Raw genomic sequence first — 25,933 nt, forward strand, 5'->3', positions numbered from 1 at the left:
TGAGTTGGACATTGATGTCTCGGCAACAGCGGCATGCTCTTTCTTGGACAATTCTTTTTCCTTCTTAAGATGTGGATATAATTCCCAACTGTATGTGCCACCATATCTGTACCCCCATAAACAATCAACGTTGGGTTGGGTACTATTATAGCGCCACCCACTACTATGTGCGCTGCCCAAAATCATGGCGTGTCGGTCGCCGTAAAAATCGAGGGCATGCGGTCATTTTAATTTTATGGCGTGCACGCAGCCTAATTTTATGGCGTGCGGTGCCCATTTTTATGGCGTGCTGCACCTGCTTAAATTTTATGGCGCGTGCACCGCCGCCTAATTTTATAGCGCGATGCCGCCCAATTTTATGGCGTGCTCCGCCTAATTTTATGGCGCGCCACCGCCTAATTTTATGGCGTGCCTGTCTGCTCAAAATTATGGCATCATAAGCTAGATATAGCATTTTCAGATTTAGAAAATATATTTGGCAAGATATGCTTCCATATTAAAACTTTACATAATTACAGAATATTATGTAGCAATAAAGGAAATAATATTTATCATTATTATCCTATAAATACCCCATTCCTCTGAAACAAAGAACTACGTTCATTTGAGAGACTTGATTCCGGAGAACGATTTGGATACGTATGCAGCCATTAAAGGTACAATCTCAACAGTTCATTGCAATAACCTCCCTTACGAAACCATGGGTGTGTTTGGGCGAGTTTCTACCCAAACATAATTGGCGCCGTCTGTGGTTGGTTACCAACGCGAACTTTTCGTCCCACGTTCTTTTTCCAAGATCCGTAATGGCAAAACAACAAGATCTCAACCGAAAGCAAGAACGCAAGATTACAACAACAAGAAGAAAACAACTTACCCAATCCCGAAGTTCTAACTAATCAGACCTTGATGAATCAACCAGTCGCTCCAGATCTGCAAGCTCAGCCTTCAAACCTCCAGGTGCCACAACAACGCCGATCTAGACGTACACGACTTCAGGCTCTAATAACTCAAGATCTAGAGGCAAGCAAAGCGGATTCAGAGAATATGGAGATAGGAGATGAAGATGTGCCTTAGCTTTAGAAGTGTTGCGTCAGAGGTTCAGAAGAGAGAAAGAATATTGCAACTACTTGCAGAAGCAACTGGACAAAGAGAAGCAAATACAAAGGGATGACGCCGGTGCTGCATTTTCTACACCGGCAAGAGCCCCCAGATCTGGTGAACAACGGAGTGTATTCAACCGACTACAATTTAAGTACGGTACATCCCATCCATTGGACCCTCTCCCTGAGCATCATCAGAATCACTCAAGGTCAAGTAGACATTCATCCCATTCAAGAAGGCGATCCATATCTCAAAATACCAACAACACTAGGCGTAGCAGTGGTCATAACATGACAAGATCATTGAAGGTCAATCATAGCACATCAGAAAGGTGGACAACATCCACCATAAGACGTAATGCTAGACGCCAAGATCAGGACCTCCGAGACGAATTGCAACATGACCTTAGACATGGCTTGAATGCAGCAAACCCGATACGGGTTAACAAAGGTCGACCCTAGAGAGTACGGCGACACCAAAGAAGCTGCCCCGGTTCGACGACATTTTAGCCCTTTTTATCGGCATAGGTCTCGCAGCCCAAGGAACCAGCCAAATATAGAAGAAAGCAATAGTTGGGGGCGACAACAACGTGAGATGCAACGTGGTGAAATTACTCCTCAAATCGGGAATCTAGAAGTCACAGGCGTACCATTCACGGAACAACAAATCAAAGACATTGTCAAGAAAACAATAACCAATGTGGGTGTCGCTGATGCACGATGGAAAGACCTTGCAGTGAACGAAGATGTCGTTGGGAGATTTTCCCTAAAGATACAAAATGCAGAGCATCGGGAAGGATTCAAACAACCAGAACTTCCTACGTTCAAAGAAGCAGGAGGTGACCCGAACGATCATATTATGGAGTTTAAAAGTAAGCTAATTCTCTGGTGCAGAGATGACCCCCTCTTATGCAAACTTTTTCCATCTACGTTAAAAGGAGAAGCTCTACGTTGGCTTTCCAGCTTACCAGCAATCAATCTATCAGCGTCATTCCGTGAATTAGCAAAACCAGTTCACAAATCGGTTTAAGCATAATTGGACACGCCCTAAGGATGTCAACATCTTGCTTAACACCAAGCAAAAAAAAAGGATGAAGCTTAATCGCAAAGTTCAGAATTCGTTTCCGCCAAGTACAAGCAGAGGTCACCGATGTCCCCGACGTAATGATCATTCATGCATTCAAGGAAGGAGTTCATTTTGATAAAAACGAATCTATAACTCCCTTTGTACGGACCCCCACAATCAAAGTCCGATTTTGTTTACACCTAACGCAAGTTCATTAATGTAGAGGAAGATGTTAGATCAAAAGCTTCCAGAGATAAAGACTTTCGGAGTAAAGACTCAAACGAAGGTAAAGGAAAACATAAGCAAAACATATCGGAAGGGCAACAAGAGAAATATGAAAAGGTTAACACAGTTTGTGAGGAAATGAAGCTCACTCCATTAAATGCCAAGTATGATGCGATATATGAGAAGATCAAGGGACGCAACTTACTTTTTCCTCCGATGCCCTTACCTGAACACACTAAGTCTAAACGTGACAAAAATCTTTGGTGTCACTTCCACAATGATTTCGGTCATGAAACAGAAGAGTGCAGATCCCTCAAGGGAAAAATACAAATCGGTTTAAGCATAATTGGACACGTCCTAAGGATGTCAACATCTTGCTTAACACCAAGCAGCAAAAGGATGAAGCACTGGCAAAGTTCGTAATTCGTTTCCGCCAAGTACAAGCAGAGGTCACCGATGTCCCTGACGTAATGATCATTCATGCATTCAAGGAAGGAGTTCATTTTGATAAAAACGGAATCTACAACTCCCTTGTACGGGACCCCCCACAATCAAAGTCCGATTTGTTTACACGAACGCAACAGTTCATTAATGTGGAGGAAGATGTTAGATCAAAAGCTTCCAGAGATAAAGACTTTCGGAGTAAAGACTCAAACGAAGGTAAAGGAAAACATAAGCAAAACATATCGGAAGGGCAACAAGAGAAATATGAAAAGGTTAACACAGTTTGTGAGGAAATGAAGCTCACTCCATTAAATGCCAAGTATGATGCGATATATGAGAAGATCAAGGGACGCAACTTACTTTTTCCTCCGATGCCCTTACCTGAACACACTAAGTCTAAACGTGACAAAAATCTTTGGTGTCACTTCCACAATGATTTCGGTCATGAAACGAGAGAGCAGATCCCTCAAGGGAAAAATACGAGACTAGTCGACACAAAGGGACAATTAGACGAAGTTTTTGCTTTTCAAAACGGTGAAGCAAAATTTAGCAATGACCGCCACAATGTCATACTAGGCCGGTCATGCCAAAATCAATGACATTTCACGATCAAGGCAAAAGTGTGAACAACGAGCTAAGTTCGGTTTCTTGCGTGAATTTTATCACGTGAATAACATTGATTTTGTTGAAGGAATTGTTCGTAAACTACAGAGCCCGGTCCCCTATGCTTTAGTGATAGAGATCTAATTGGCGCCCATCATCCTCATTATGATCTCGTCCATCATCTCCATTTCGTTGGATTATGGCGAAGTACGGTATCATCATGATAGATCTTGGAAGTTCTCATTACCGTCGTTTTTGCGGGTTGCTACAAGAACATGCACTATCGGAAAAATTTAATTATTGCAAAAATAATCCAATCATTGGGTTTGACGGAACAAAGAACAACCCCAAAGAGGGAAGAGTCTCTTTACCACCACGCTTAATGGACAAGTCAATCGACATTGAATTCCTTCGATGAATTGCAAATCCCTTACAATGCAATCCTAGGAAGGGACTCGCTCCACAAAGATGGCGCTAGATGAGTCTCTACATTTCACGGCGGTAAAGTTCCCATCTCTTGACAAAATTTGTAAGGGTCTTGCGGCTGACGGATGGCTTTCCCACAAATTGTCACGAAAAGGTCTTGGAGGAATATCGTCACCGGATATGCGGGAAATACAATTCTCAAGAATGCGCAAACAAATATCTAAATCGAATCAGTCCCATGCGGTATTTAATCGCTAGTTCAAGAAATGAAGGACCTCCGACCATAGGCCGCCTCTTAGAAGTTGATTGGGAATTTAGGCGGAGAAACAACTTTCATATCGGCAGAATTGACGGAAAATGAACAAAAGGAAATGGTAGCACTCCTCAGAAAGAACAAAAAGATTTTTGCTTGGTCAGTCGAGCAGATGCCAGGAATTAGCTCAGAAGTTGCATGTCACACACTTGACATTGATCCTACCATCAAGCCGGCCGGCAAAAGCCTAGCGATGGGCCCTTAAAGAAAAACTCAAAGTCGAGAGGAAATTGATCGAGTTACTCTCAACTAAGTTTATACCGCCAATTTCATATCCGCGTTGGTTGTCTAATGTGGTTGCGATGCAAGAAAGATGGTAAAATGACAGTGTGCATTGATTTCACCAACCTTAACAAAGCTTGCCCGATTCATCCCTACCCTCTCCCACGAATATCGGAATTAGTGGATGCCACGTCTGGCTACCCACGATTATCATTTATGGATGCATATTCGGGATACCACCAGATCCCATTAGCTGTGAAGGACCAAGAAACAACTGCATTCATAATTGACAAAGGGATTTTTTGTTACCAAGTTATGCCTTTCGGTTTAAAAAACGCAGGGGCTACGTACCAGAGGATGATCGACACCATATTCGGAGATATGTTGGGCAAGACAATGGAAGCTTATATTGATGACATGGTTGTAAAATCCAAACACAGTGGAGATCATAATTCTGACTTACAATCAGTTTTTGACAGAATTGATGAATTCAACATGCGGCTAAATCCTTTGAAATGTGCTTTCGGACTGGTATCAAGGAAATTTCTAGGGTATTTGATGACTCGTCGAGGCATCGAAGCTAACCCAGAACAGATCCGATCCATTCAAGCCATGCCCTCTCCAAAAACAAAAAAAAAGATTCAACAGCTCACAGGGCGCTTAGCAGCACTAAATTGTTTCATCTCTAAATACTCGGACCGGTGTCGTCCTTTCTTTCAGACGTTAAAAGACTCAGGAAGGTGGAATGACGATTGTGAAAATGCCTTTCAGTCAATCAAGAACTACCGGTCTCACCACCAATCTTGGCCGCCTCTAGCTGAGGCAACCTGTTGGAGCTTACTTGGCCGCTACAGAAACTGCAGTAAGTGCAGTCCTGTTCATCGATGGAGAAGGCGGTCGTCCGATCTTCTTCATTGGTAAAACACTAACGGGGGCGGAAAGGAAATATTCGAGAATTGAAAAAATTGCTCTAGCGTTAGTTCATGCTGCCAGACGCCTCAAGCCATATTTCCAAGGAAGACTGGTCAAAGAATACACGGAATATCCTATACGCAAACTTTTTCGAAGTGCCCAGGAATCAAGTAGACTCGCAGAATGGGACATCTACTTAAGTGCTTATAGCATCAATTTTGAACCTCGCATTTCAGAAAAGGGTCATGCACTTGCATCCCAAATGGCAGATTTCCCTATCGACGATTTCGTCCCTGAAGTCAACCAAGACGAATGCATCTCTAGTGAAGCGCCAGCAGTTTGGGGCGAGGAAGGCCCAACAAATCTTACGGCCCCATCACCCGATTCATGGATGGTTTACATGGACGGCTCACACAACAAACCGCTACGGATTAGGATGTGTTTTATCAAGCCAAACACTTAGTAGTTTGGGTCGACAGATTCCTTAGAACCGGTCCTTGAAGTAATCTTCTTTTTGTTTTCAGATTATCAATCATCAATAAAATGAATTATTCTATAGTTCTTTATTTTCATTCAGTTAGTTAGTCAAAAATAATATATATCAATTATTCAGTTACCATTCTTAAAGACAAACAGTTGATATGAAGGCTCAACTATACAAAACATATACAAATTCAAAAGTCATGGAGTTTGCGTTTGCAACACCTCTCTCCATGCCCCAAAAAGTCATGGAGTTTGCGTTTTCAATACCTCTCTCCATGCACCAAAAAGTCATGGAGTTTGCGTTTTCAACACCTCTCTCTATGCACCAAAAAGTCGTGGAGTTTGCGTTTTCAACACCTCTCTCCATGCACTAAAAAGTCGTGGAGTTTGCGTTTTCAACACCTTTCTCCATGCACCAAAAAGTCATGGAGTTTGCGTTTTCAACACCTCTCTCCATACACCAAAAAGTCATAGAGTTTGCGTTTGCAATACCTTACTCCGTGCATTACCAAGCCATGGAGGGTGCATTTTCAACATCTCTCTCCATGCAGCAAAAAGTTTGTGCATCACAAAGTCGTGGAGTTTGCATTTGCAATCCATGCACCACAAAAGCTCAAGTTTTACAACAAAGCTCAAGTTTCACCAATATTTTATACACAACTTAAAACTTAGGGTAAGCATTGGTTGACATTGAATAGTTGGAATATCTATCCAACTGGCGTAAAACATGGTTGTTTCTCCAGTGAAATGCCAACAATTGGGGGCGACTACACTACGTTTAATGCCCAAAAGTTTCTCCATCTCATTAGTATTGAGTGTTTTCATACCACTGGTGTTGCCTGAACTAAGCAGTGAACAAAAACAACGATCAATTTCATGGCCGTACAAACAGCCTTAGGCATTCATGCCAAGCAAACAACCTTTGGTTGCTTTCTTTTCACAATCTTCACCTCTGTCTATAACTTCCACTGTCGTATCCTTTTCGAACTAGTTTTTTATTATTATTCTTCACCACAAGGAACTAGTTCCATCCGGCAAAGAGGGGCGTGTATGTGCCACCACCATCGTACCCCCATAAACAATCAACGTTGGGTTGGGTACTATTATAGCGCCACCCACTACTATGTGCGCCGCCTAAAATCATGGCGGCGCGCGCCGCCTTAAAATCGCGTGCTGGTGCTTCAATTTTATGGCGTGCTGCCGCCTTAATTTTATGGCGTGCTCGTCGCCTAATTTTATGGCGTGCGGTGCAGCCCATTTTATGGCGTGCTGCCGCCCAATTTTATAGCGTGCTGCGCCGCTTAATTTTTATGGCGGCGTGGGCCGCCTAATTTTATGGCTGGCCGCGTCGCCTAATTTTATGGCGTGCCTGCCGCCAATTTTATGGCGTGCCGTCGCCTAATTTTTATGGCGTGCTTGCCGCCCCAATTTTATGGCGTGCCAGCCTGCCCAATTTTATGGCGTGCCTGTCTGCTCAAAATTATGGCATCATAAGCTAGATATAGCAGTTTCAGATTTAGAAAATATATTTGGCAAGATATGCTTCCATATTAAAACTTTACATAATTCTGAGAATATTATGTAGCAATAAAGGAAATAATATTTATCATTATTATCCTATAAATACCCCATTCCTCAAAACAAAGAACTACGTTCATTTGAGAGACTTGATTTCGAGAACGATTTGGATAATGAGGCAGCCATTAAAGGTACGATCTCAACAGTTCATTGCAACAACCTCCCTTACGAAACCATGGGTGTGTTTGGGCGAGTTTCTACCCAAACACCAACAACGGTCCTTGGTGTGTCAGTTCTTTCCACAATGATCACAGTGAGATGGTTCCCTTTTCCTTTACCCTTTTCAAATCCCTGTGACTTCTTCCTAAAATCGTTTTCTGCAAACAATACAGTAGATTCAGAGATTGAGGACTTTACCTCGGAGTTCATGGTTTTCTTTCTTGTTTCCTCCCTTTGAATAGTTGTACAAACAGCAGCAAGTGATAGAATAGTGCTTTCCATTAGAATGTTGCTTTCCATATTTTCATATTCTGGTTTAAGACTACGAAATACTGTGAAGATTTTATCCTCCTCAGCCCGTTTCAATAGAGTCTTCGTGATCGCTGGTGTGGGACGGTAAATGTTTAACTCATCCCACAATTTCTTCAAATTCCCAAGGTGTTCTGAAAAGTTTTCTCACCTTGTTGCAAAGCACCGATTGCGAGTTGAAGTTCAAACACACGGGCAGAATTATTCTGGTTTCCGTATAAATCTTCAATTGAATCCCACATCTCCTTCGCAGAATCAGAGGAAGTAAAAATCCCAAAGAATAGTAGACTCCATAGAATTTAGTAACCAAGATCGAACAAGTTTCGATCATTGGAAACCCAATTCTCATATTCAAGATCATCAATGGCGGGGACATACCTTTGCACCATTAATGAACCCCAATTTCCTCTTTCCACCAAGCGATAGAGAAACCGCCCTAGACCAAGGTATGTAGTTCGCTCCATTCAAAAAGAACTCGATGATGCTTCCAACCAGATTAGAATCGGTCCTCAGAGTAGTATGTTTTAACTTTGGGTTTGGATTTGGATCGACATAATGTATTGTGTTTATCTAGATTGATTTAGAGAGAGATTAGAGCTCGCTCTCGATACCATGTAGAATTTAACACCTAAATAAATAGACAAGACACAATAATTTATAGTGGTTCGGTGCCAATGCGGCGACCTACGTCCACGGGAGAAGAAATGTTTTTTATTTTGCTTGAGATGATAGGAGTTTAGGTTACAGAGAGTTTATATAGCACAACATGAGTGCATATTCGTGTTTATATGTTTCTATAAAGGATTGGAGACTTTCCTTTATAGAAAACATAAGAATCTGATAAATCTCTGCAAACACCGACTAGGGTGCACCTGCACTCCAACTAGCCTTGGTCAAGGCGCGACTGCGCCCTTGCCTTTCTTCTCCCACACTTACCAATAGTACTAAAAAATTGTTGTTACTGAATCCGGTTACTAGAGAGCAAAAAGAAATCCCAAACATGGAAGTTTCTTCTAGTGGTGATTTTGGTTTTGGTTCAAAAAGCGACCGATGATTATATAGTTGTGCAGTCCAGCATGATTAAGCCATACTATCTTGATTTGTACTCCTTACTTCCTTAGAGCATTCCCAATGCAATCTACTATTATTCACCTCTATGTAGGCATTTCTCCTCTTTTCCACCGTTTTGGTGAAAAGCAAGGTGAGCCTGCCCAATGCAAAGGTGAAAAATAATCTCGGACGGGATGTTGGATTCCGTCTTGAGGCTTTTTTATCAAGACGGAATGTAACATCCCGTTTGGTATTTTATAACGAAACGGAATGAAACATCCCGTCTGGTGAGTCTAATATCAACAGATGCGAAACAGCCCACTTTCTACAGACGGGATGTTTGATTCCGTCTGGAAAAAAAGAATTATAGAGAGACGGGATGTTGGATTCCGTCTGATGAGTTTTGTAATCTAGACGGAATCCAACATCCCGTCCAAAGTTGACAACTCAGCCACTATCTCGGTTGAAGGTTTCACCCTCGTTTTGACTTGGGAAAATAGTCACTACCATTTTCACCTTTGCATTGGGCAAAGATTTTGAACCGAGGTGAATATTGTCACATTCCACCATATCCACTTGCATTGGGAATGCTCTTAAGAAATAATTCATGTACAAGGATTCAAGATATACCTTACACGGTTGCTCACTCGCTATATCCTCGGGTATATGTTAATGGCGCTATTCACTGTTTACTTAATCGTTGCTTTCCACTTGGAAGCCAAGAAATTCTCTGAATTACAGCTGCCTTACTTTGATGGTAATTGGTAATGCCTAACATATTGGAGGTCTGGCTCCACGTTTTGTACACTTCGTCAATCCAATGGTAAATCTGCAAATCTCTCATATTGTTCCTAGTACGTACTTGTTCTGTTTCGTGGCTATGTCCACCGTCTTTTATCTCTGAAAGTTTAAATTCTAATCTTTGCGGTGCAAAATTTCAAAAAATAAAAGAGTGGTAGAGGTTTTTGAATGGTCCCTGTATAGTATTGAGTTAGGCACTTAATCTAGAAGTTTAAGGACTGTGATGTATAGTAGGAATCTTTGTCCAGCCCACCATTTAGATTAATTGGCTGTCACCTTTCGTCGATCTAATAAAGTTCTAAACCGTACAACATAGAGAATACGAGACTGGAAATCAAAGTAGAGCCAAAACGCTAAAAGCTCTATTTTTTAAGTAGTGAAATTTATAAGAACGAATTAGCCTGAGTTCTCAAACGGACAGATCCTGATGCATCATGCAGAGTATGCTTAGTGTTTATGTTAGTATTGTTGACTTACTTCAACATATCTCTCTATTAATTTTACTTGATACGAGAACTATCAAATACTTGATGAAGGCTGATTATCAAAAATATTAACAGAGAAAATGACTCTGACACAACATTATGGATTTCATCTCCCTGGTCCGACATAGGCACGCCAACAAGAGTTCTGTTAGTTAATGAGATGGAATTATTGATTGACAGATATACTTCAGATCAAGAAGAATTGGTTGCGAGAATGTACAAATGGCCAGCTTCTTTCGTTTAATGCTTTCCAGTTAAGACCATTCTGTTATTTGGAACTCTTGTAACACAAAAGTACATGCAGAAAGAAACACGATTTTGTTCTATTTGGTTGATTATCTTACTGGCCATCACTCTGCACATATGCTCTACTACTCTACTGGTGACCTAGTGTTAATAATGGTTTTACTCGACGATTCAATGCACAGTTGCACACTAAAACCAAGTAAATGGGACAGTTTCAGTTTGAAATTGCATCCTATATTCCTATTACATACAATCTATGGAACCATAATCCAATAGATAAACATCTCAATGTCAATGATTAAAGTTAATCAGGACTTCCAGATATTTTACCAAACAGTCTAGTATTTCAAATTATTTACCTGATACTTCTAATCGTGAGTCCGTAACTATCCGAAGTTTCCCTTCACTTTGGAAACCAACAACTGTTATATTCAGGAGAAATGTATGGCAATCTGCTGTGGCCTATCTTCCATATATGATAAAGAATGTATGTTACTGCAGCTGTAGGCAATTTTCTGTCTTCGATCAAATTCAAAATTAAGAATGTACATTATTACATACTTTTCTGATGAATAGAGTTTGCCTTTGCCGCCTTCTCCTGTTTTGCTTAGACCATGTTTTCTAAGACCAATTATTCTGTTAGTTTTTACATTATAAAGGGAGATTATAGCTTAACCGGCTATCAAATATTCTTTACATAGCTTAACCGGCCTTTCCAATACTGAATTGATAAACAATGACAACCATTTCAAGTGGATTTTAAGATTGATTATTCTAGCTAAGTGACTGAAAAAATGCATAAACAGGTTTGACAGCTTCAAGTGGGATTTAATCAAATAAGAAACACTGGCAATGTGTTTGGACGGCTGCCTATTAAAATGAGTACGTATAGACCATTTCAGTTCGCAAAAAAGAAGAACTCTTCCTATATATAGCACTCATTACGTTTTGAATTTATCATACCATCACCTCTCGTTTCTTTGTTACCTTGCGATATTAGAGACTAGAGATCAAAATTTGAGTAAGATGACAAGTCACATTTTCATATTCAGTCTGCTGTTAGTTTGCGTTTGCTCTGTTGTGCAGGCTTTCGAACCCAGTCCTCTGCAAGATTTCTGTATAGCCGACCCTAGTAACTCAGGTAAGTCGAAGCATCTATCCATTTTTCCTACATACATAATTTAACTGAGCGAAGTATTATAATTTGGTATTTTATTTTGTAGTTTAGTTCCACAATGTGCATGTAAATGTAGTGCTCAAGTTTCTCAAGAATGTTACTTTTCGTGCAGCAATGGTAAATGGTCTAGCTTGCAAAGATCCCAAGATAGCTGAAGCTACTGATTTCTTCTTTACGGGATTACACATTATGGGGAACACTTCGAACAAGGTCGGGTCCAAGGTCACCCCAGCAAATGTAGCTCAGATACCCGGGCTCAACACTCTTGGAATATCCATAGCACGGATAGACTATGCGCCATGGGGTTTAAATCCACCACACACACACACCCTCGAGCCTCAGAGATCCTGACAGTATTGGAAGGCACACTCTATGTTGGTTTCGTCACCTCCAACCCTGAAAACCGTTTAATTAGCAAAGTTCTTCAGAAGGGAGATGTATTTGTGTTCCCAATGGGACTTGTTCACTTCCAGCGCAATGTTGGATATGGTAATGCAGTTGCGCTTGCTGCACTGAGCAGTCAAAATCCTGGAGTCATTACCATAGCTAACGCAGTGTTTGGATCCAAGCAGGCTATTTCAAGTGATGTTCTAGCCAAGGCATTTCAAGTGGAAAAGAACACAGTCGACAGTCTCCAGGCACAATTCGTGCTTCCTAAGATGTGATCAAATTGAGTTGTAATCGTTGTGGGTTGTGGCATTTATTTTCTAGTTTTTGATTGTTCAGTAACAAAATTGTATGTTTGTGTTGTATTTTTTGTTTGGTGTTTGTGTTGTATTGATTCCTACGAAAAAGTGTTAATTCATTTTTCCTTTTCTACTGTCTATTGGAAGCAAATTGTTGCTGGACTGCTTGCTGTGTTTTATTTTTTCAAGTAGGATTTCTATTAGTGTGAAGTATATATAACGTCAAACAGCAAAACCGGTTATCTCCTTCTGGACATCTGTGAAAGTATACAAGCTATCCATGAACCCATGCTTAATTGCCCTTCGTGACTAGTGATGCTAGGTGCGCATTAAAGATGCCCACAATTGTATATGATCTTGTTCATAAAAAAGATTGTAACATTAAAGATAGGTAACTATTTTCAGAGAGTATATACCCTATTTGCACCAATCTAATTAAAAAATGTACATCTCTAATAACTTGACTAATTTTATTAGTCCTAAATCTACCACCTACCTTAAAATCAAGAGTAAACTACCTTAAAAGATCATATGATTCAGAGAATTTAGTCATAGTCAATTTAAGTAATAATATATATTATAAAATAGTATCAGTCTAGAGTAGCTAATATAAAAGAAGCTCTCTTTCAAAACCATCTAGTGTCACGTCAATGGCTTCTGCTGTAAAAACATCCAGTTTCCTTCAATCCTCAAAACTTCAAAGCCAAGCTTTCCGTCTTCCTTCTTCAAAGCCCATTGTTTCATTTAAGTCCTTAATACCAATGGCTTCTCTTAGTGTTAGTATTTCTGAAACATTCACCAAACTGAAACAACAAGGCAAAGTAAGCGTGTATTTTTTTTTAGTGTATGTTATAACATTTGATGTATTTAATGTGGATTTCTATAATGCTATAGGTCGCATTGATTCCATACATTACGGCTGGGGATCCTGATCTTTCAACAACAGCTGAAGCACTGAAAGTGCTAGACACTTGTGGTTCAGACATAATTGAATTGGGTGTACCATACTCTGATCCTTTGGCAGATGGCCCTGTTATCCAGGTTTGCTAGAGTGGCACATTTTGTTGTCCTTTATCGTATTATTTTCCGTCATTTGATTCTTAAGTGTTGTAGTTTGTCTATCGTCTTTTAGGCTGCCTCGGCTCGTGCTCTAGCTAAAGGGACCAACTTGGAATCGATTATTTCCATGCTGAAGGGGGTAAGACTATCATATTTGTGTTCAGTATTTTCGAGATATATTTACGATTCAAACTGGTGTGCTATAGATTTCTAAAATATGGTTTTGGCTTTGATGCAACAGGTGCTCCCGGAAATATCCTGTCCTGTTTCATTGTTCACATATTACAATGTGATACTTAAGCGTGGTATTGGGAACTTTATGGCCATCTTAAATGATGCTGGTGTGCAAGGTAAAGTTCAAGTCTTCCTGATTATATATGTCAGGTTAATGTTTGATGACAATTTTTCTCATCTAGTCTTTGATGTGTTATAACTTTCTCATGAGACAACGTTCTCTAATGCCCAGTCTCAATAGTGTAGAGTCTCTAATTCCTAACAGTTTTCTCTTACTTTTCTCTGTTCTGTCCGATTCTGTATTATAACTTCATTACGTCCAACTTTTGTCTCAGGCCTAGTAGTTCCAGATGTTCCTCTAGAGGAGACTGAAACCTTGAGAAAGGAAGCTGCTAAGAACAACATCGAGATGGTATGTTCTCCATCTTGTACCTCAATTTCTCCCTCTTTGTTTGGATTCCAGTTCTTGTTTAAAAAGAAATACGATCCCTTTGTCACATCTATACCTATATATGTTAATTACTTGACATTTGTATTCTTAGAGTACAATGTAGGAAGTTTTGGAGTTTGAACCTATTATGTCATGCATTGTATATTGCATAGAGGTAAAGACTAGCATTTACTACTCAATAAGGTGATTTAGTATCTTTGTTCGGCACAATCTTTTCTCAAACCTGTTTTGATAAATTACATATACAGTTATCTGTTACATTGACTTTTGCACAATGTTTCTCCAACAAATAATTTTGTTGCACCAGGTACTGCTGACAACACCCACTACACCAACAGAACGAATGAAACCTATTGTTGAAGCTGCGGAAGGATTTGTGTACCTTGTAAGTTCTTATTGAATATTGTTTCGTCTGCCATTATTTTATTTCCAGTGTGGATTTATACTTCTGTTTAGATTTCCATCCAATTTGTTGGTCTTCAGGTCTTGATCCTCGTACACTTTGAGTTGGTAGACAAGCACTTCATGTCTATCTCCTTTTGTCAAATTCTATTGACTTTATTGACTAGTTATAGCAACATTAGCTTGGTATAGGATTAAAAGTACATACTTAATGGCGAATAAGGCTGTGATTGTGTATCTGAGGGAGAGATTGTCCCCCCGTTTGCCTAAGTTGATGGCTTCAGTCGTTGTCACAAAGGAGAACTAGTTTGAAAGTCTATAGAGTTGACTGGAAGACTACTGAGATAGTGGCTTGCTAATATGCTGTGCTTAAGTTTGTAACGGATTTCATGTTAACTTTTGGCCATTCAAATCCTCACTTCTCAGAATGGGGAATAATGGCCTCATAATGATTACTGCACCCTTGAGATATCTAGCTTAAGGCGCTGCATATAATGTGTAAAGCACGCCATATTCATCTATAACCATCGATTGTCTCAATAGTGAAAAGAAGAAGAAGAAAAATTTAACCAGTGTTTTTCTCATTGCATGGACTTTTCTGACCAATTTCATCCTTCTTCAGCATCAGATTGGTTCTCTTCTCAGCATTCTTCTAATTTATTTATTTGATAATATTTTCCTGGTACATCATCTCAAGCTAATTTATTTTAAAATTTAACAATATCAAGTTTATAACCATAAGATTGTATTTCTGCGTTTTGATGTTGTTTAGGTCAGAGAATTACTTGAATATATGGTTCTAATCACCGGTTTATCTTGAACAGGTGAGCTCAGTTGGTGTTACTGGTGCTCGAGCATCTGTAAGCTCAAGGGTCCAATCACTTCTTCAAGAAATTAAGGAGGTTTGTCCTAAACTTTACCCTTCCTTTCTCGAAAATCAGACAACTTGTATTTAATCTTGTTTAGCAGTGTACCCAAGAGGCCAAGACTTGTGCTACTTAGAAATTTCTATGACTTGTTTTGCGTTATAGATAGTGCCTGACACCAACAACCTTAATAGTTTAGTTAACCTAGCTATTAGGAGAGGATAGTTGATGTTCCCTATCTATCCCTTGGGGTAGGTCATTGACTGAATTTTCCATACTAGTGTTATGTGTACCTATAGCTAAGTGCTAATACCAGATAAAGTGGAGGTCATTTTCTTCCTTAATGTGTATTACTCAATCGTTTATCAGGTGACAACTAAACCAGTAGCTGTTGGCTTCGGCATATCGAATCCAGAGCAAGTACAACAGGTAAATTAGTATGTGTAGCATTGATGCCATTTTTATGGGCAATCACTGATTGATTAATCAGGTATTCACCATTTCAATTGTAAACTTGTGTGTTACAGATAGCGGGATGGGGAGCAGACGGTGTCATTGTTGGTAGTGCCATGGTAAAGCTACTAGGAGAAGCAAAATCTCCGGAAGAGGGCTTGAAAGAACTAGAAGCCTTCACCAAGTCCCTGAAGTTCGCTCTCCCTTGACAACAACTTTCTGTAAACATCATGATGTGGCTTGTCACTTTCATGACATCGCATACCAATTATGACTGGAAAATAGCTAGAGTGAGATTTTGTTGCGTAGAAGGAAATGCTTATTTCTGGCTGAATAATAATGCAAATTTGCTTCAGTCTATTCTCAAATATGAGTGAATCTAATTCTGGAAGAAATAGATACTGTGACCTGAGTTATGAAATCAATTTAGGCCGTTTGGATGCTGTTACTGCTGGTACCACACATATATGACTTATAAGCAACTTGGTGGTGAGAATCTTGTTTTTATGTCGTGCTACAAGGATATCAGAATATGAATTCTCATTGAAGTTATCCATTTTCTTACACAGACGAATCAGTTTTGTTATAATTTCAATCAAGCTCTGTTGCTTTTGAACTTTTCTCTTTTCCCTCTTCATTTCCATGATAAGTCCACAAGAATTGTTCATCTCACTACATCAGTACATCTCTTCCTCTGTCTTCCCTCTGGTATTTGTTTATTGCTACGTTTGTTTTTCTTGCTCTGTGAGTATTAGTAACAGCTACAAGTTTTAATTGAATCTCTTAACATCACACTATCACAGTATATGATAAAAAAAACTGTCTTTCTTATTCCGGTGAAAAACTGAAAAATATGAAAAAAACATAAAATAAATGGGAACACCATTGGTAAGCATAGATTTTCTGAAAGAATGTGCCGTAGGATTACAAATAGCAACTCAACAAGCCAAGGGAAGAAAATTGAAATTCCACGTAATAATATGGAAATCTTCCTCCTGGATCATATGGAACAATACGGTAATAGTTTTGAACTCTGAACCATCCAATAAAGTGATTTTTTGCCATCTCACTGTTTGTTCCACTAACAAAATGTCTCGTGGTTGGGACTTGTCAAATGGTTGATCTCTTTACTATAATCAGTCCTGAAGCCCGGCTTACACAGACAACCAAAGGCCTCCCCTTTATATATATCCGTGCTCTATGCTGGGGAACGTGGAGTATCCCTTAGAAACTAAATCTTCACCAGAAAGATGATCAGGGATATCGTCCATTCGAAATTTATGGGATCTGCCACCAATTTCAATCCGACTGAGTCCCGGTGATTTTGTCGCTCCACGGCTTTTCATGAGGCCCCTCACATACTCAACTTGCTTCCATTTCCGTGCCTTAGCATAAATACTCGCAAGGAGGACATAGTTTCCTGCATTTTCAGGCTCAATCTCTAGTAAATGCTTTGCTGCTATCTCACCTATCTCAACATTATGGTGTACTCTACAAGCACTCAACAAAGCACCCCATACACCTGCATTGGGTTCGACAGGAGGCATGACTTCAACAATGGTTCTGTAGGCATCAGCAATTCGCCCTGCACGACCCAGTAGATCAACCATGCACATGTAGTGATCAGCAGTTGGAAGAATAGAGTATTCCTTTTGCATCACATCAAAGTATCGGCACCCTTCATTTACAAGACCTGCATGACTACAAGCAGATAAGACTATAACGAAACAAATGTTATCAGGTCTCACCCCATCTTCTCGAAGCTGAGAAAATATCTCCAAAGCTTCTACTCCACGACCGTGCATACCAAACCCAGCTATCATTGTGCTATAGCAAACAATATCTTTATCCTTCCACTGCTTGAACAACTCATACGCTTCATCTGGTTCTCCACATTTGGCATGCATATCAATAAGAGCAGTTACAGTATGAGTGTTCAATAGCTCTTTACCACGACTATAAATATATTCCTTAATCCAGCGCGCTAACTCAACCGACCCCAAATGAGTACAGGCCGAAACCACACTGGAAACAGTGGACTCGTTTGGCTTTGTTTCTCCTCCAATCTTTAACATGAGTTTAAAAAGATCCACAGCTTCAACATAAAGCCCTGCCTGACAATATGCAGATATCATTGCAGTCCACGAAACCACATCCATTCTAAACATCCCATCAAAAACCCTCCGTGCAGCTTCAATATCACCGCATTTAGCATAACCAGTAATCATAGCTGTACAAACAACAGCATTCATATCCAACTCGCAGCAATCTTCCAAAAGCTCATCAAAAAGCTTTTGCGCGTCATCCATCCGACCCACATTCGCATAACCACTAATCATAGCCTCCCACGTAAAGTCATTCCTATTCGCATCCGCTTAAAAACTCTTAGCAGCTTCCATATTTCCATCCTTAACAAAACCCACTAATCAAAGTATTCCACGCTTGAACATCCCTCACAGACATTCTATCAAACACTCTTTCAGCCTCTTCCATTAACCCACACTTGCCATAAAAATCAATCAACTTAGTCTGAACTCTCACATCCTCATAACACCCATACTTCATTACATGACCATGAACCTGCATTCCTTCTTCCACTGCCTTCACACCCACACCTACACACGCCTTTAACACCGACGCCAACGCAAAACCAATAGCTAAATCTTTCCCTATATCCCCACACCTATGCATCCTCTCATACATTGTTATCGCTTCGCGACAACTAGACTCATTTTCCAAATTCTGTACACACCCTCTAATCATAGCATTCCATAAATACACATTAGGTTTTTTAATACTTTGAGCTATAACCTTAGCATGTTGTAATTCACCAAAATTTGTTAACTCACGTAAAAGTTTTGTAACAACATAATTATTTTGAGACTGGCCATTTACTATTACGTGTCCATGGATTGTTTTTAATTGTAAAACATTTTTACATTTTTTAATTAATTCAACTACTCGTTCTTCTTCTAAACGTTCCCACTTTTGAAATCTCATGATATTAATATGGTTAGTCTTCCACGGTTGAAATGTTTATCGTTATTAAAACAAGTTGGGTTAAGTTTTAATCAATTGAAACAAGTTCATGGACAAGTTGTAATAAATGGGTTTACTTCTCCTGGAAACGGGTCTATTATAGGAAAATTAGTCCAAGAATATTTTTCTGTTTATAATGGTAGTGATTATGCACGTCTTGTTTTAAATATAGTGATTATAATAAAGATGTGTTTGTTTGGAATGTTATGATACGGTGTATGCCGTGTGGCGAAGCGTTACGGCTTTTCGCGGACGGAATTGCCGGTGGGGATTTGGTATTCGATAGATTGAGTTATGTGTATGTTATTGGCGCTTGTGCGCGGTCGAGGACGGCGTTATGGGAAGGGAAGGAAGTGCATTGTAGGGTTTTGAAGATTGGATTGGGGTATGATGTTGTTGTTGGGACTACTTGTATACATTTTTATGGTAGTCATGGGGATTGTGGTTCGGCGAGGAAAATGTTTGATGAAATGGGTGATAGAAGAACTAGTGCTACTTGGAATGCTATGATATCTGGGTATTGTTCACAGAAAAAAGGAATTGAGTATTTTGCACATGCGGCGTTAAAGTTGTTCTGTGGAATGTTGCGTTGTGGAAATAATGGTGTGAATCCAAATGACACTACTATGGTTAGTGTGTTATCTGCGTGTGCTCGTATTGGGGACTTGGTGACTGGGAGTTGCGTTCATGGGCGTATAGAGAAAATAGTTTATGTGCCGCATGACATATATATTGGAACTTGTTTGGTGGATATGTATTCTAAATGTGGGTGTCTGAAAAGCGCATTGGTTGTGTTTAATAGGATGAAGATGAAAAACATACTGACCTGGACATCAATGATTTCGGGGCTAGCTCTTCATGGGCAAGGGAAATCAGTTTTGAATATACTGGAAGCAATGCAGGTGACAAATATTAGGCCAAATGCAGTCACTTTTACGAGTTTATTGTTCGCGTGTGGTCACGCAGGGCTTGTCAATGAAGGCCTTGTGTTATTCTATAGCATGGGTAGTAGGTTTGGTGTAACACCAAATATTCAACATTATGGATGCATTGTTGATCTACTTGGTAGAGCGGGGAGGTTACAAGAAGCATATAACTTCGTAATTGAAATGCCACTTCAACCAGATAAAATCCTGTGGAGAAGTCTTTTAGCTGCGTGCAAGATTCATGGAAACTCTACCATGGGCGAAAAGGTGGGGAAACATCTCCTCCAGTTGCAAGAAGAAAGTGGAACGGTTGACACTGTATCTAGGTGCGAAGACTTTATAGCTCTATCTAATGTGTATGCATCCACTGGAAGGTGGAAAGATTTGGAAATGGTGCGAGAGAAGATGAAAGATAAGTGTATACAGGCTGAACCGGGTTATAGTTCAGTTCAATTGGTGTAGTCATGAATTGTAACTTACAAAAACAGGAGATCTGCCAATCACTGAAAGTCTGAAACCGTAGTTCCATTTTGCTTCTTACTGGAATATAGACACGTGCATTGATGTTGTGGAATCTAGCTTTGCAAGGAAAATCATAGGACAAACAATTGAAAGGATCCAAAATGCGGAGAAGAAATGGCAACCCCCAAAACTAACTCAACCAAATTGTAATGAAACATAATCGAACCCCTACCAGAGGAAGTTGAGCTCCTTCCAAAATATTGTCAGAGCTGAACTTGTAAAAAGATTGGCCACCTGAAAGGCCGTAACAACTTCACAAGCTATAAGGCCTGTAAAATACAGACTTCATTAGTAATAGAGAATGACCAGGGGATTCAGATTGCTCAAGTAAACTAAGGCAATTACACTCGCCTTCAACACCAATTTACCACTGTCCAACTTTGCTTTAGGGAAGACAAACTGATGACCTCTGGGTGCGAGTCAACAAAGAGACTAAAAGATATGGAAAGCAGTCGAAGCGTTGAGGTCCAGCACGAACCACAATGAAAGGGTCCGGGATCCCAGTTCTTCGAAGTTTCTCTTAACGAGTACAGACCATACCATTCACAATTAAAATTGTAGAAACCAATAAACACATATAATTAAAATTCCATACAAAAAAGACTAAATAAACCAACGAGCAAGACAAAAACTGAAGACCAGAAGTTGTTCTTCTCAGTAAGGGCAAAGGAACATAATCTTATATCAACAAGTATGCATTCCACTTAAGTACCATTTCTGTCTCATATATCTGACTCTTGAATAAAAAGCTAAAACAAATTGTTATACTGTCAACAAGTTAAAAGTACAAGTCTTCTGAATGAAAAACATAAATACTGTCTTCCATAATTATCTCACTTGCTCAAGGGTGTCTCTGTGTGTGCAATAGAAATCCCAGAAGGGTTGAGTCCTTGGTTATGAACTACAATGATGGGTGAACGCGGATGCCAGGTTATTTGCAGGTGTTCCTCGCCATATGACATCCAGTGAAGAAAATATCATCGGCTTTGTAAATCTTCAGCAGCAGAAAATACCGTTTTACTTTGCTGCCAAGAAACACATCCGCAGTCAGAAACATATAATACCTAATTGCATACAAGATCAATTAGAAACCAAGTACATCGAGCAAAAACTCTAAAAAATATTTGCAATACCGAGCTTATAGAGTCCACAATGAAATCCTGTAAGGCTCAAATATAAAGAGAGGATATGAGAAGTAACATTGTGTCTTACTATATTCTATATTAGTTCACTCCAAGAAAAAGTGCGGCAAACAAAAAAACCTGATTCCAAACAACAGAAAACCTAGAAGAGCTGGAAACTGCTTTGAACACTCTACTTACAGAAGTTCTAGATGAATCTACAAATTAATCCCTTCTTGAAATACCTCTCAAGGCAATAGAAATTTTTTCAAGTTTCTTCAAATCATCTTTACCAAAAACATAAAGTCTATCTAGCATATCTCTAGTTCCCAACCTTTTTTGTTCCTTTGGCTTGGCAACAGACAGGTTTCTAAATTATCCAATCCTGCGAGAAGAGAGTTGCTCAAAATAATAGGCCTTATATTCTTCCATCATTCAATCCTGACATGTTCTGCTACTCCAGTGGTTTCAGATCATTTTGTGTACCCTTACGCTTACATGCCTTCCATAAAATTATTTAATAGAAAAACTGAAAGGCTAACAGAAAATTCAAAAGTTGGCTTCAAGCGCTTTCTCCCCTGATCCGTGCAAAAACTTTTCATACAGATAAAAGTCATTTCATTTTATTAATATCTCAAGTGTTACAGTAAGTTACAAGATGTGGGTCACGTAGCAACATGCTAGTTGACCTTCGAATGAACCCTTATCCCCTATTACACCCTCATTGCATTACATGGCATTTACACATAAATTTTGGGTGGATCACCCACAATTCCCGATTACACCCTCATTGCATTACAAGAGTATCTCATTTACAAATAAAATCTGGGTAGACCGTTTCCCCTTACAGCAAGGACTAGCACATGCTCAATTATGTAGCTCCTCATTGATCCCCGCCATTACAATGTGGGTCTCCTTTTCTAATTGCAAAAACAACCTTGTATACCTTTCCTTCCACAAAATCCATATAGACGGCTCTTGGGAGATACTCCATGAAGCCATGTTGCCTTGCTAGAAAGTAATTTAGTGGACTTTTCCCAAGGTCATGATATGAAATTTCCACATAATAAGAAAATTCCACAATACATCTCAACAAACATCAAAGTTAGAAAAGGAAAAAAGACGCGGCACTAAAAATATACCAAGAAAACATGATACCACTAACCCAAAGTAAAAGTTACTGACGTGGATGAAAAGAAGAAAACATAGATGAACATTTAAATGAAATACTGAAGTCTTCTTTAAAGGGTACATCAAAGATCTGATGTAAACTGAATGTTTATTTATTTAAAATGAAATGAAATGAGATTTCTTTTCTTTTTAAAAAAAAAAAGAAAGAGAAGAAAGAAAAAATTATTTAACTTCATTTTATGCAGTTAACAGCTTTTTCCCAAGGGAAAAGGGTGTGAAGTGTGAATTGTTCCTAACAATAAAAATAAATAGCACAAATTTGAATTGGCAAATAGACAATAAAAAAAAAACATACTAATCCTATCATCACCAAAATGTTAAGGATGACAAAATAATATACTTAAACGCAACCACAAGAGCTATCACATTCAGTTAGTCAAAAACTTTGTACTCATGTTGAACGCCCTTGACAACTTCCAGTCTTTCAGCTATGTCAAAACCAAGAAGTGGTGTTACTCCCATTTCTTAATACCAAGGCACTTCCAAATTTCAATTAGAGAAATATAATATTCCAACTACTCTGTTGGTGAACAAATGGATATTTATATGCATGTAGATGTTAATCAGTCCAAAATTTAAATCTACTTATTAACCTGTCAACAACATTACTTATTTTCAAATCCAGTCCACCCAGCTGTAGTTTATAAATAGAAGAAAAGAAATATTATGGTAGAAAAGAAGGAACTTTACATAGACATATGCCAATAGTTGAGACACAGTATAGTCACTACCCTTTTTTTAAAGTATTCTATTATCATCATACTAATTACTCTACGGTTCATATGACTGGGAAAGGCACTAGAAAATCCAAAGTCCAAACAGAAAGAACTATTAGATATTACTATCATATATTCAGGTATATTTTACTAGTTCAAAACTCTTCATATACTAAACTTTCTGTGCTATTGCCTATCTCTATACTAAGAGAAATATAAAATATAAATAAAGAAACAGATGACACCAGATATAATCAAATTAAAATGCAAAACTTACTTTTTTATATTGAGAAGGAAACCACGCTCCTTCACATGAAGCCTCAGCACTTCTGCCGCTATTGTATTCTGTGTTCCATAAAGGATTCAGCTACTCGGAGGGTAGCCTTCGCCTCTTCGAGACATCCCTTCCCCTAGCACGATAATCCTCTTCATAGGATACACGTGATTTACTGTAAGCCCTAGAAGACCTTCCTCTGTCCCAGTCTTCATCATACTCTGGCTCACGGTCTTTGTATTTATTATGACCCATATCATCGTATTCTGGTCCACGGTCTTTATATCTATGATCCACATGTCTGTCTCTGTCCTCTCTGTATCGCTCCCTGTCACGATCACGATCACGTTCCCTTTCTCGGTGGCTGTCTTTTTCCCTGGTCCTTTCCCTATCTCTACTCAATTCTCTGTCATCGCGAGGCCTCCTTTCCACATATTCATTATTGTAACCATCTTCATCTCTTGGTATGTCCCTATCCGCATCCGGATCTCTCTCATCCCGGTACTTTCTATCAGAAGAACCAGACCAATCCCGTTCAGAAACCCTATCTTTGTCTTTTAATGCATTACGGCGTCCGCCTCTATCAGGACCTCCATCCCCATACTGGTGATCTGAAGCTGCATCCTCATAGCTAGACTCTGCTGCTCTTCCAGCTGGGTCCTCACCAGCCCAGCCAGCTGCACTTGGGTCGGACCACATGTTCATGCCTTGTCTATCCATACCAGTTGCGGGCATCATTCCCATTCCATTTGCAGGCATACCTCTTCCAAAGAAAGAAGGATTGACATGAGGAGCAACACCAGATAAACCAACACCACCAACGGGAGGAAACGATTGCATCATTCCTGGATAAGGAGTCGGGCCAGTAGGGAAACCTCCATAGCCCCCCATTTGCCCCATCTGTGAACCATAAGCCGGATCAAATCCCTGGCCCATCATTGACTGAGGATGCATCATCTGTGGGTTAGGTTGCATTCCTTGCCCAAATCCATTGCCACCACCATTGCCCATTATCCCCCTCCCACCTTGTCCAAATCCATTACCACCCATCCTATTTCTCATTGGCCCAACTTGCCCTCTACCTCTTCCCCAGTTGCCCCTCCCATAACCTCTACCTCCAGCATCCCCACCTCGAAAACCCCCACCTGTTTGCATGTTGTTGCCCCCACCTCTACCTCCACCATCATTCCCTCCCATCCTCCCTGGAGGAAGATTCGACTGAGCCATAGCCTGATTCTTATTCACCTGAGCTTCACCCATTCTCCTAATACTATACGGCGAAGAAGCATAAGCCACAACACATGGCTTTCCATTAAACAAATGCCCATTCATCCCATCCTTACAAGCCGTAGCCGCAGCAGGATCATAAAACTCAACCTGACAATACCCTTTCGACTTCCCACTAGCCTTCTCCTCAAAAAACTTCACTTCTCTCACATTCCCATACCTACATACCTCTCCCTCTATATCAGCGTCCGTCGTCCACCAAAGTAAATCCCCTACAAAAAGCATAGTACTCCCACCACCACCCCCAACCCCACCATTATTCCCAGCTCCATAACCTCCCCCAGCACCACCAACACCAACACCAACACCAACATTCCCAGGACCATAACCGCCTCCTTGTCTAGCAAAACCCTCATTATTCCCAACTGCCCCACCATTCATCTGCTGCCTCATGACCCCCTGCGACCGATTATCCACCATCTCAGCTTCCTTCTCAACCAATCTACCAGATGACTGACCCAACTCAATCCTCAAATCACCACCACCAGCTGCTCCTTTCGACACAGACTCATTACCACTAAACCCTACACCTACACCACCCTTTTCTTGAATCTCTTGTTCTCCAACTACATCAACATTCATAGACACTGTTGGGTGGTCAGTTTCTACTTTCTTCTCCTCTTCTTCTTCATCAGCATCCTCATTTCTAGTCATAGTTTGATTATTAGTATTATGATTATGAAAAGTTTCTCCAATATTAACATCATTATATAGATCCTCATAATCTTCTTCCTCTTCATCTACCATAACAAACCCACCGTCATCTGCTACTGCAGATATTGCCTCGTTTCTATGAAACTGTTCTCCCCCGTCTCCTTCTTCCATGTTAATTTTTCTCTCTCTAACAATTTGTTTCTAGGTTTTTTTTTTATTACAAATTTTACCCACGCCTTTGAATTTTAAGTTTTCACTGTTATCTTTCGAAATTTTGGTTTCTCTAATGTCGGTATGATATTTTCATTTGATTCTTTTGGAATTTCGCATATTCGTTTCTAGAGATGTGAAGAAAATTAATATTAAATGCATCATTATATATCCATTTGAATTCTGCTTTAAAGATGAGCTACTGAATTACCAATCCTGCGATTAGTTAGAAGTTCTTTTCGA

The 25,933-nt window shown here is 39.7% G+C and overlaps 3 protein-coding genes and 2 pseudogenes across 3 annotated transcripts; 3 read left to right on the forward strand and 2 right to left on the reverse strand.

Annotated features, from left to right (window-relative positions):
- Nucleotides 1–11,368: 11,368 nt before the first annotated feature.
- LOC147499930 (putative germin-like protein 2-1) lies at nucleotides 11,369–12,423 on the forward strand. Its single transcript, XM_086559233.1, is given in 3 exon segments — nucleotides 11,369–11,563; nucleotides 11,712–11,917; nucleotides 11,920–12,423. Coding segments are annotated over 3 exon segments (666 nt in total). The 5' UTR covers nucleotides 11,369–11,448; the 3' UTR covers nucleotides 12,265–12,423.
- Nucleotides 12,424–12,823: 400 nt separating this feature from the next.
- On the forward strand, nucleotides 12,824–16,366 carry LOC147499931 (tryptophan synthase alpha chain-like). The gene is made up of 9 exons (XM_086559234.1): nucleotides 12,824–13,106; nucleotides 13,180–13,326; nucleotides 13,418–13,483; nucleotides 13,586–13,694; nucleotides 13,914–13,990; nucleotides 14,337–14,414; nucleotides 15,256–15,333; nucleotides 15,667–15,726; nucleotides 15,825–16,366. The coding sequence occupies exons 1-9, from the start codon at nucleotides 12,936–12,938 to the stop codon at nucleotides 15,957–15,959; spliced, it is 921 nt and encodes a 306-aa protein (XP_086415360.1). The 5' UTR covers nucleotides 12,824–12,935; the 3' UTR covers nucleotides 15,960–16,366.
- Nucleotides 16,367–16,931: 565 nt separating this feature from the next.
- On the reverse strand, nucleotides 16,932–18,089 carry LOC147499932 (pentatricopeptide repeat-containing protein At2g29760, chloroplastic pseudogene; annotated as a pseudogene).
- Nucleotides 18,090–19,007: 918 nt separating this feature from the next.
- LOC147499933 (pentatricopeptide repeat-containing protein At3g18970 pseudogene) lies at nucleotides 19,008–20,177 on the forward strand (annotated as a pseudogene).
- A 718-nt stretch (nucleotides 20,178–20,895) lies between these two features.
- On the reverse strand, nucleotides 20,896–25,663 carry LOC147499934 (uncharacterized). Its single transcript, XM_086561680.1, has 2 exons — nucleotides 23,543–25,663; nucleotides 20,896–21,262 (listed from the first exon to the last, which is right to left on the reverse strand). The coding sequence occupies exon 1, from the start codon at nucleotides 25,649–25,651 to the stop codon at nucleotides 23,633–23,635; it is 2,019 nt and encodes a 672-aa protein (XP_086417806.1). The 5' UTR covers nucleotides 25,652–25,663; the 3' UTR covers nucleotides 20,896–21,262; nucleotides 23,543–23,632.
- Between the last annotated feature and the right edge of the window lie 270 nt (nucleotides 25,664–25,933).

The sequence above is a fragment of the Coptis chinensis genome, chromosome 5 (genome assembly GCF_015680905.1).
Source record: "Coptis chinensis isolate HL-2020 chromosome 5, ASM1568090v1, whole genome shotgun sequence".
Classification (NCBI taxonomy): domain Eukaryota; kingdom Viridiplantae; phylum Streptophyta; class Magnoliopsida; order Ranunculales; family Ranunculaceae; genus Coptis; species Coptis chinensis.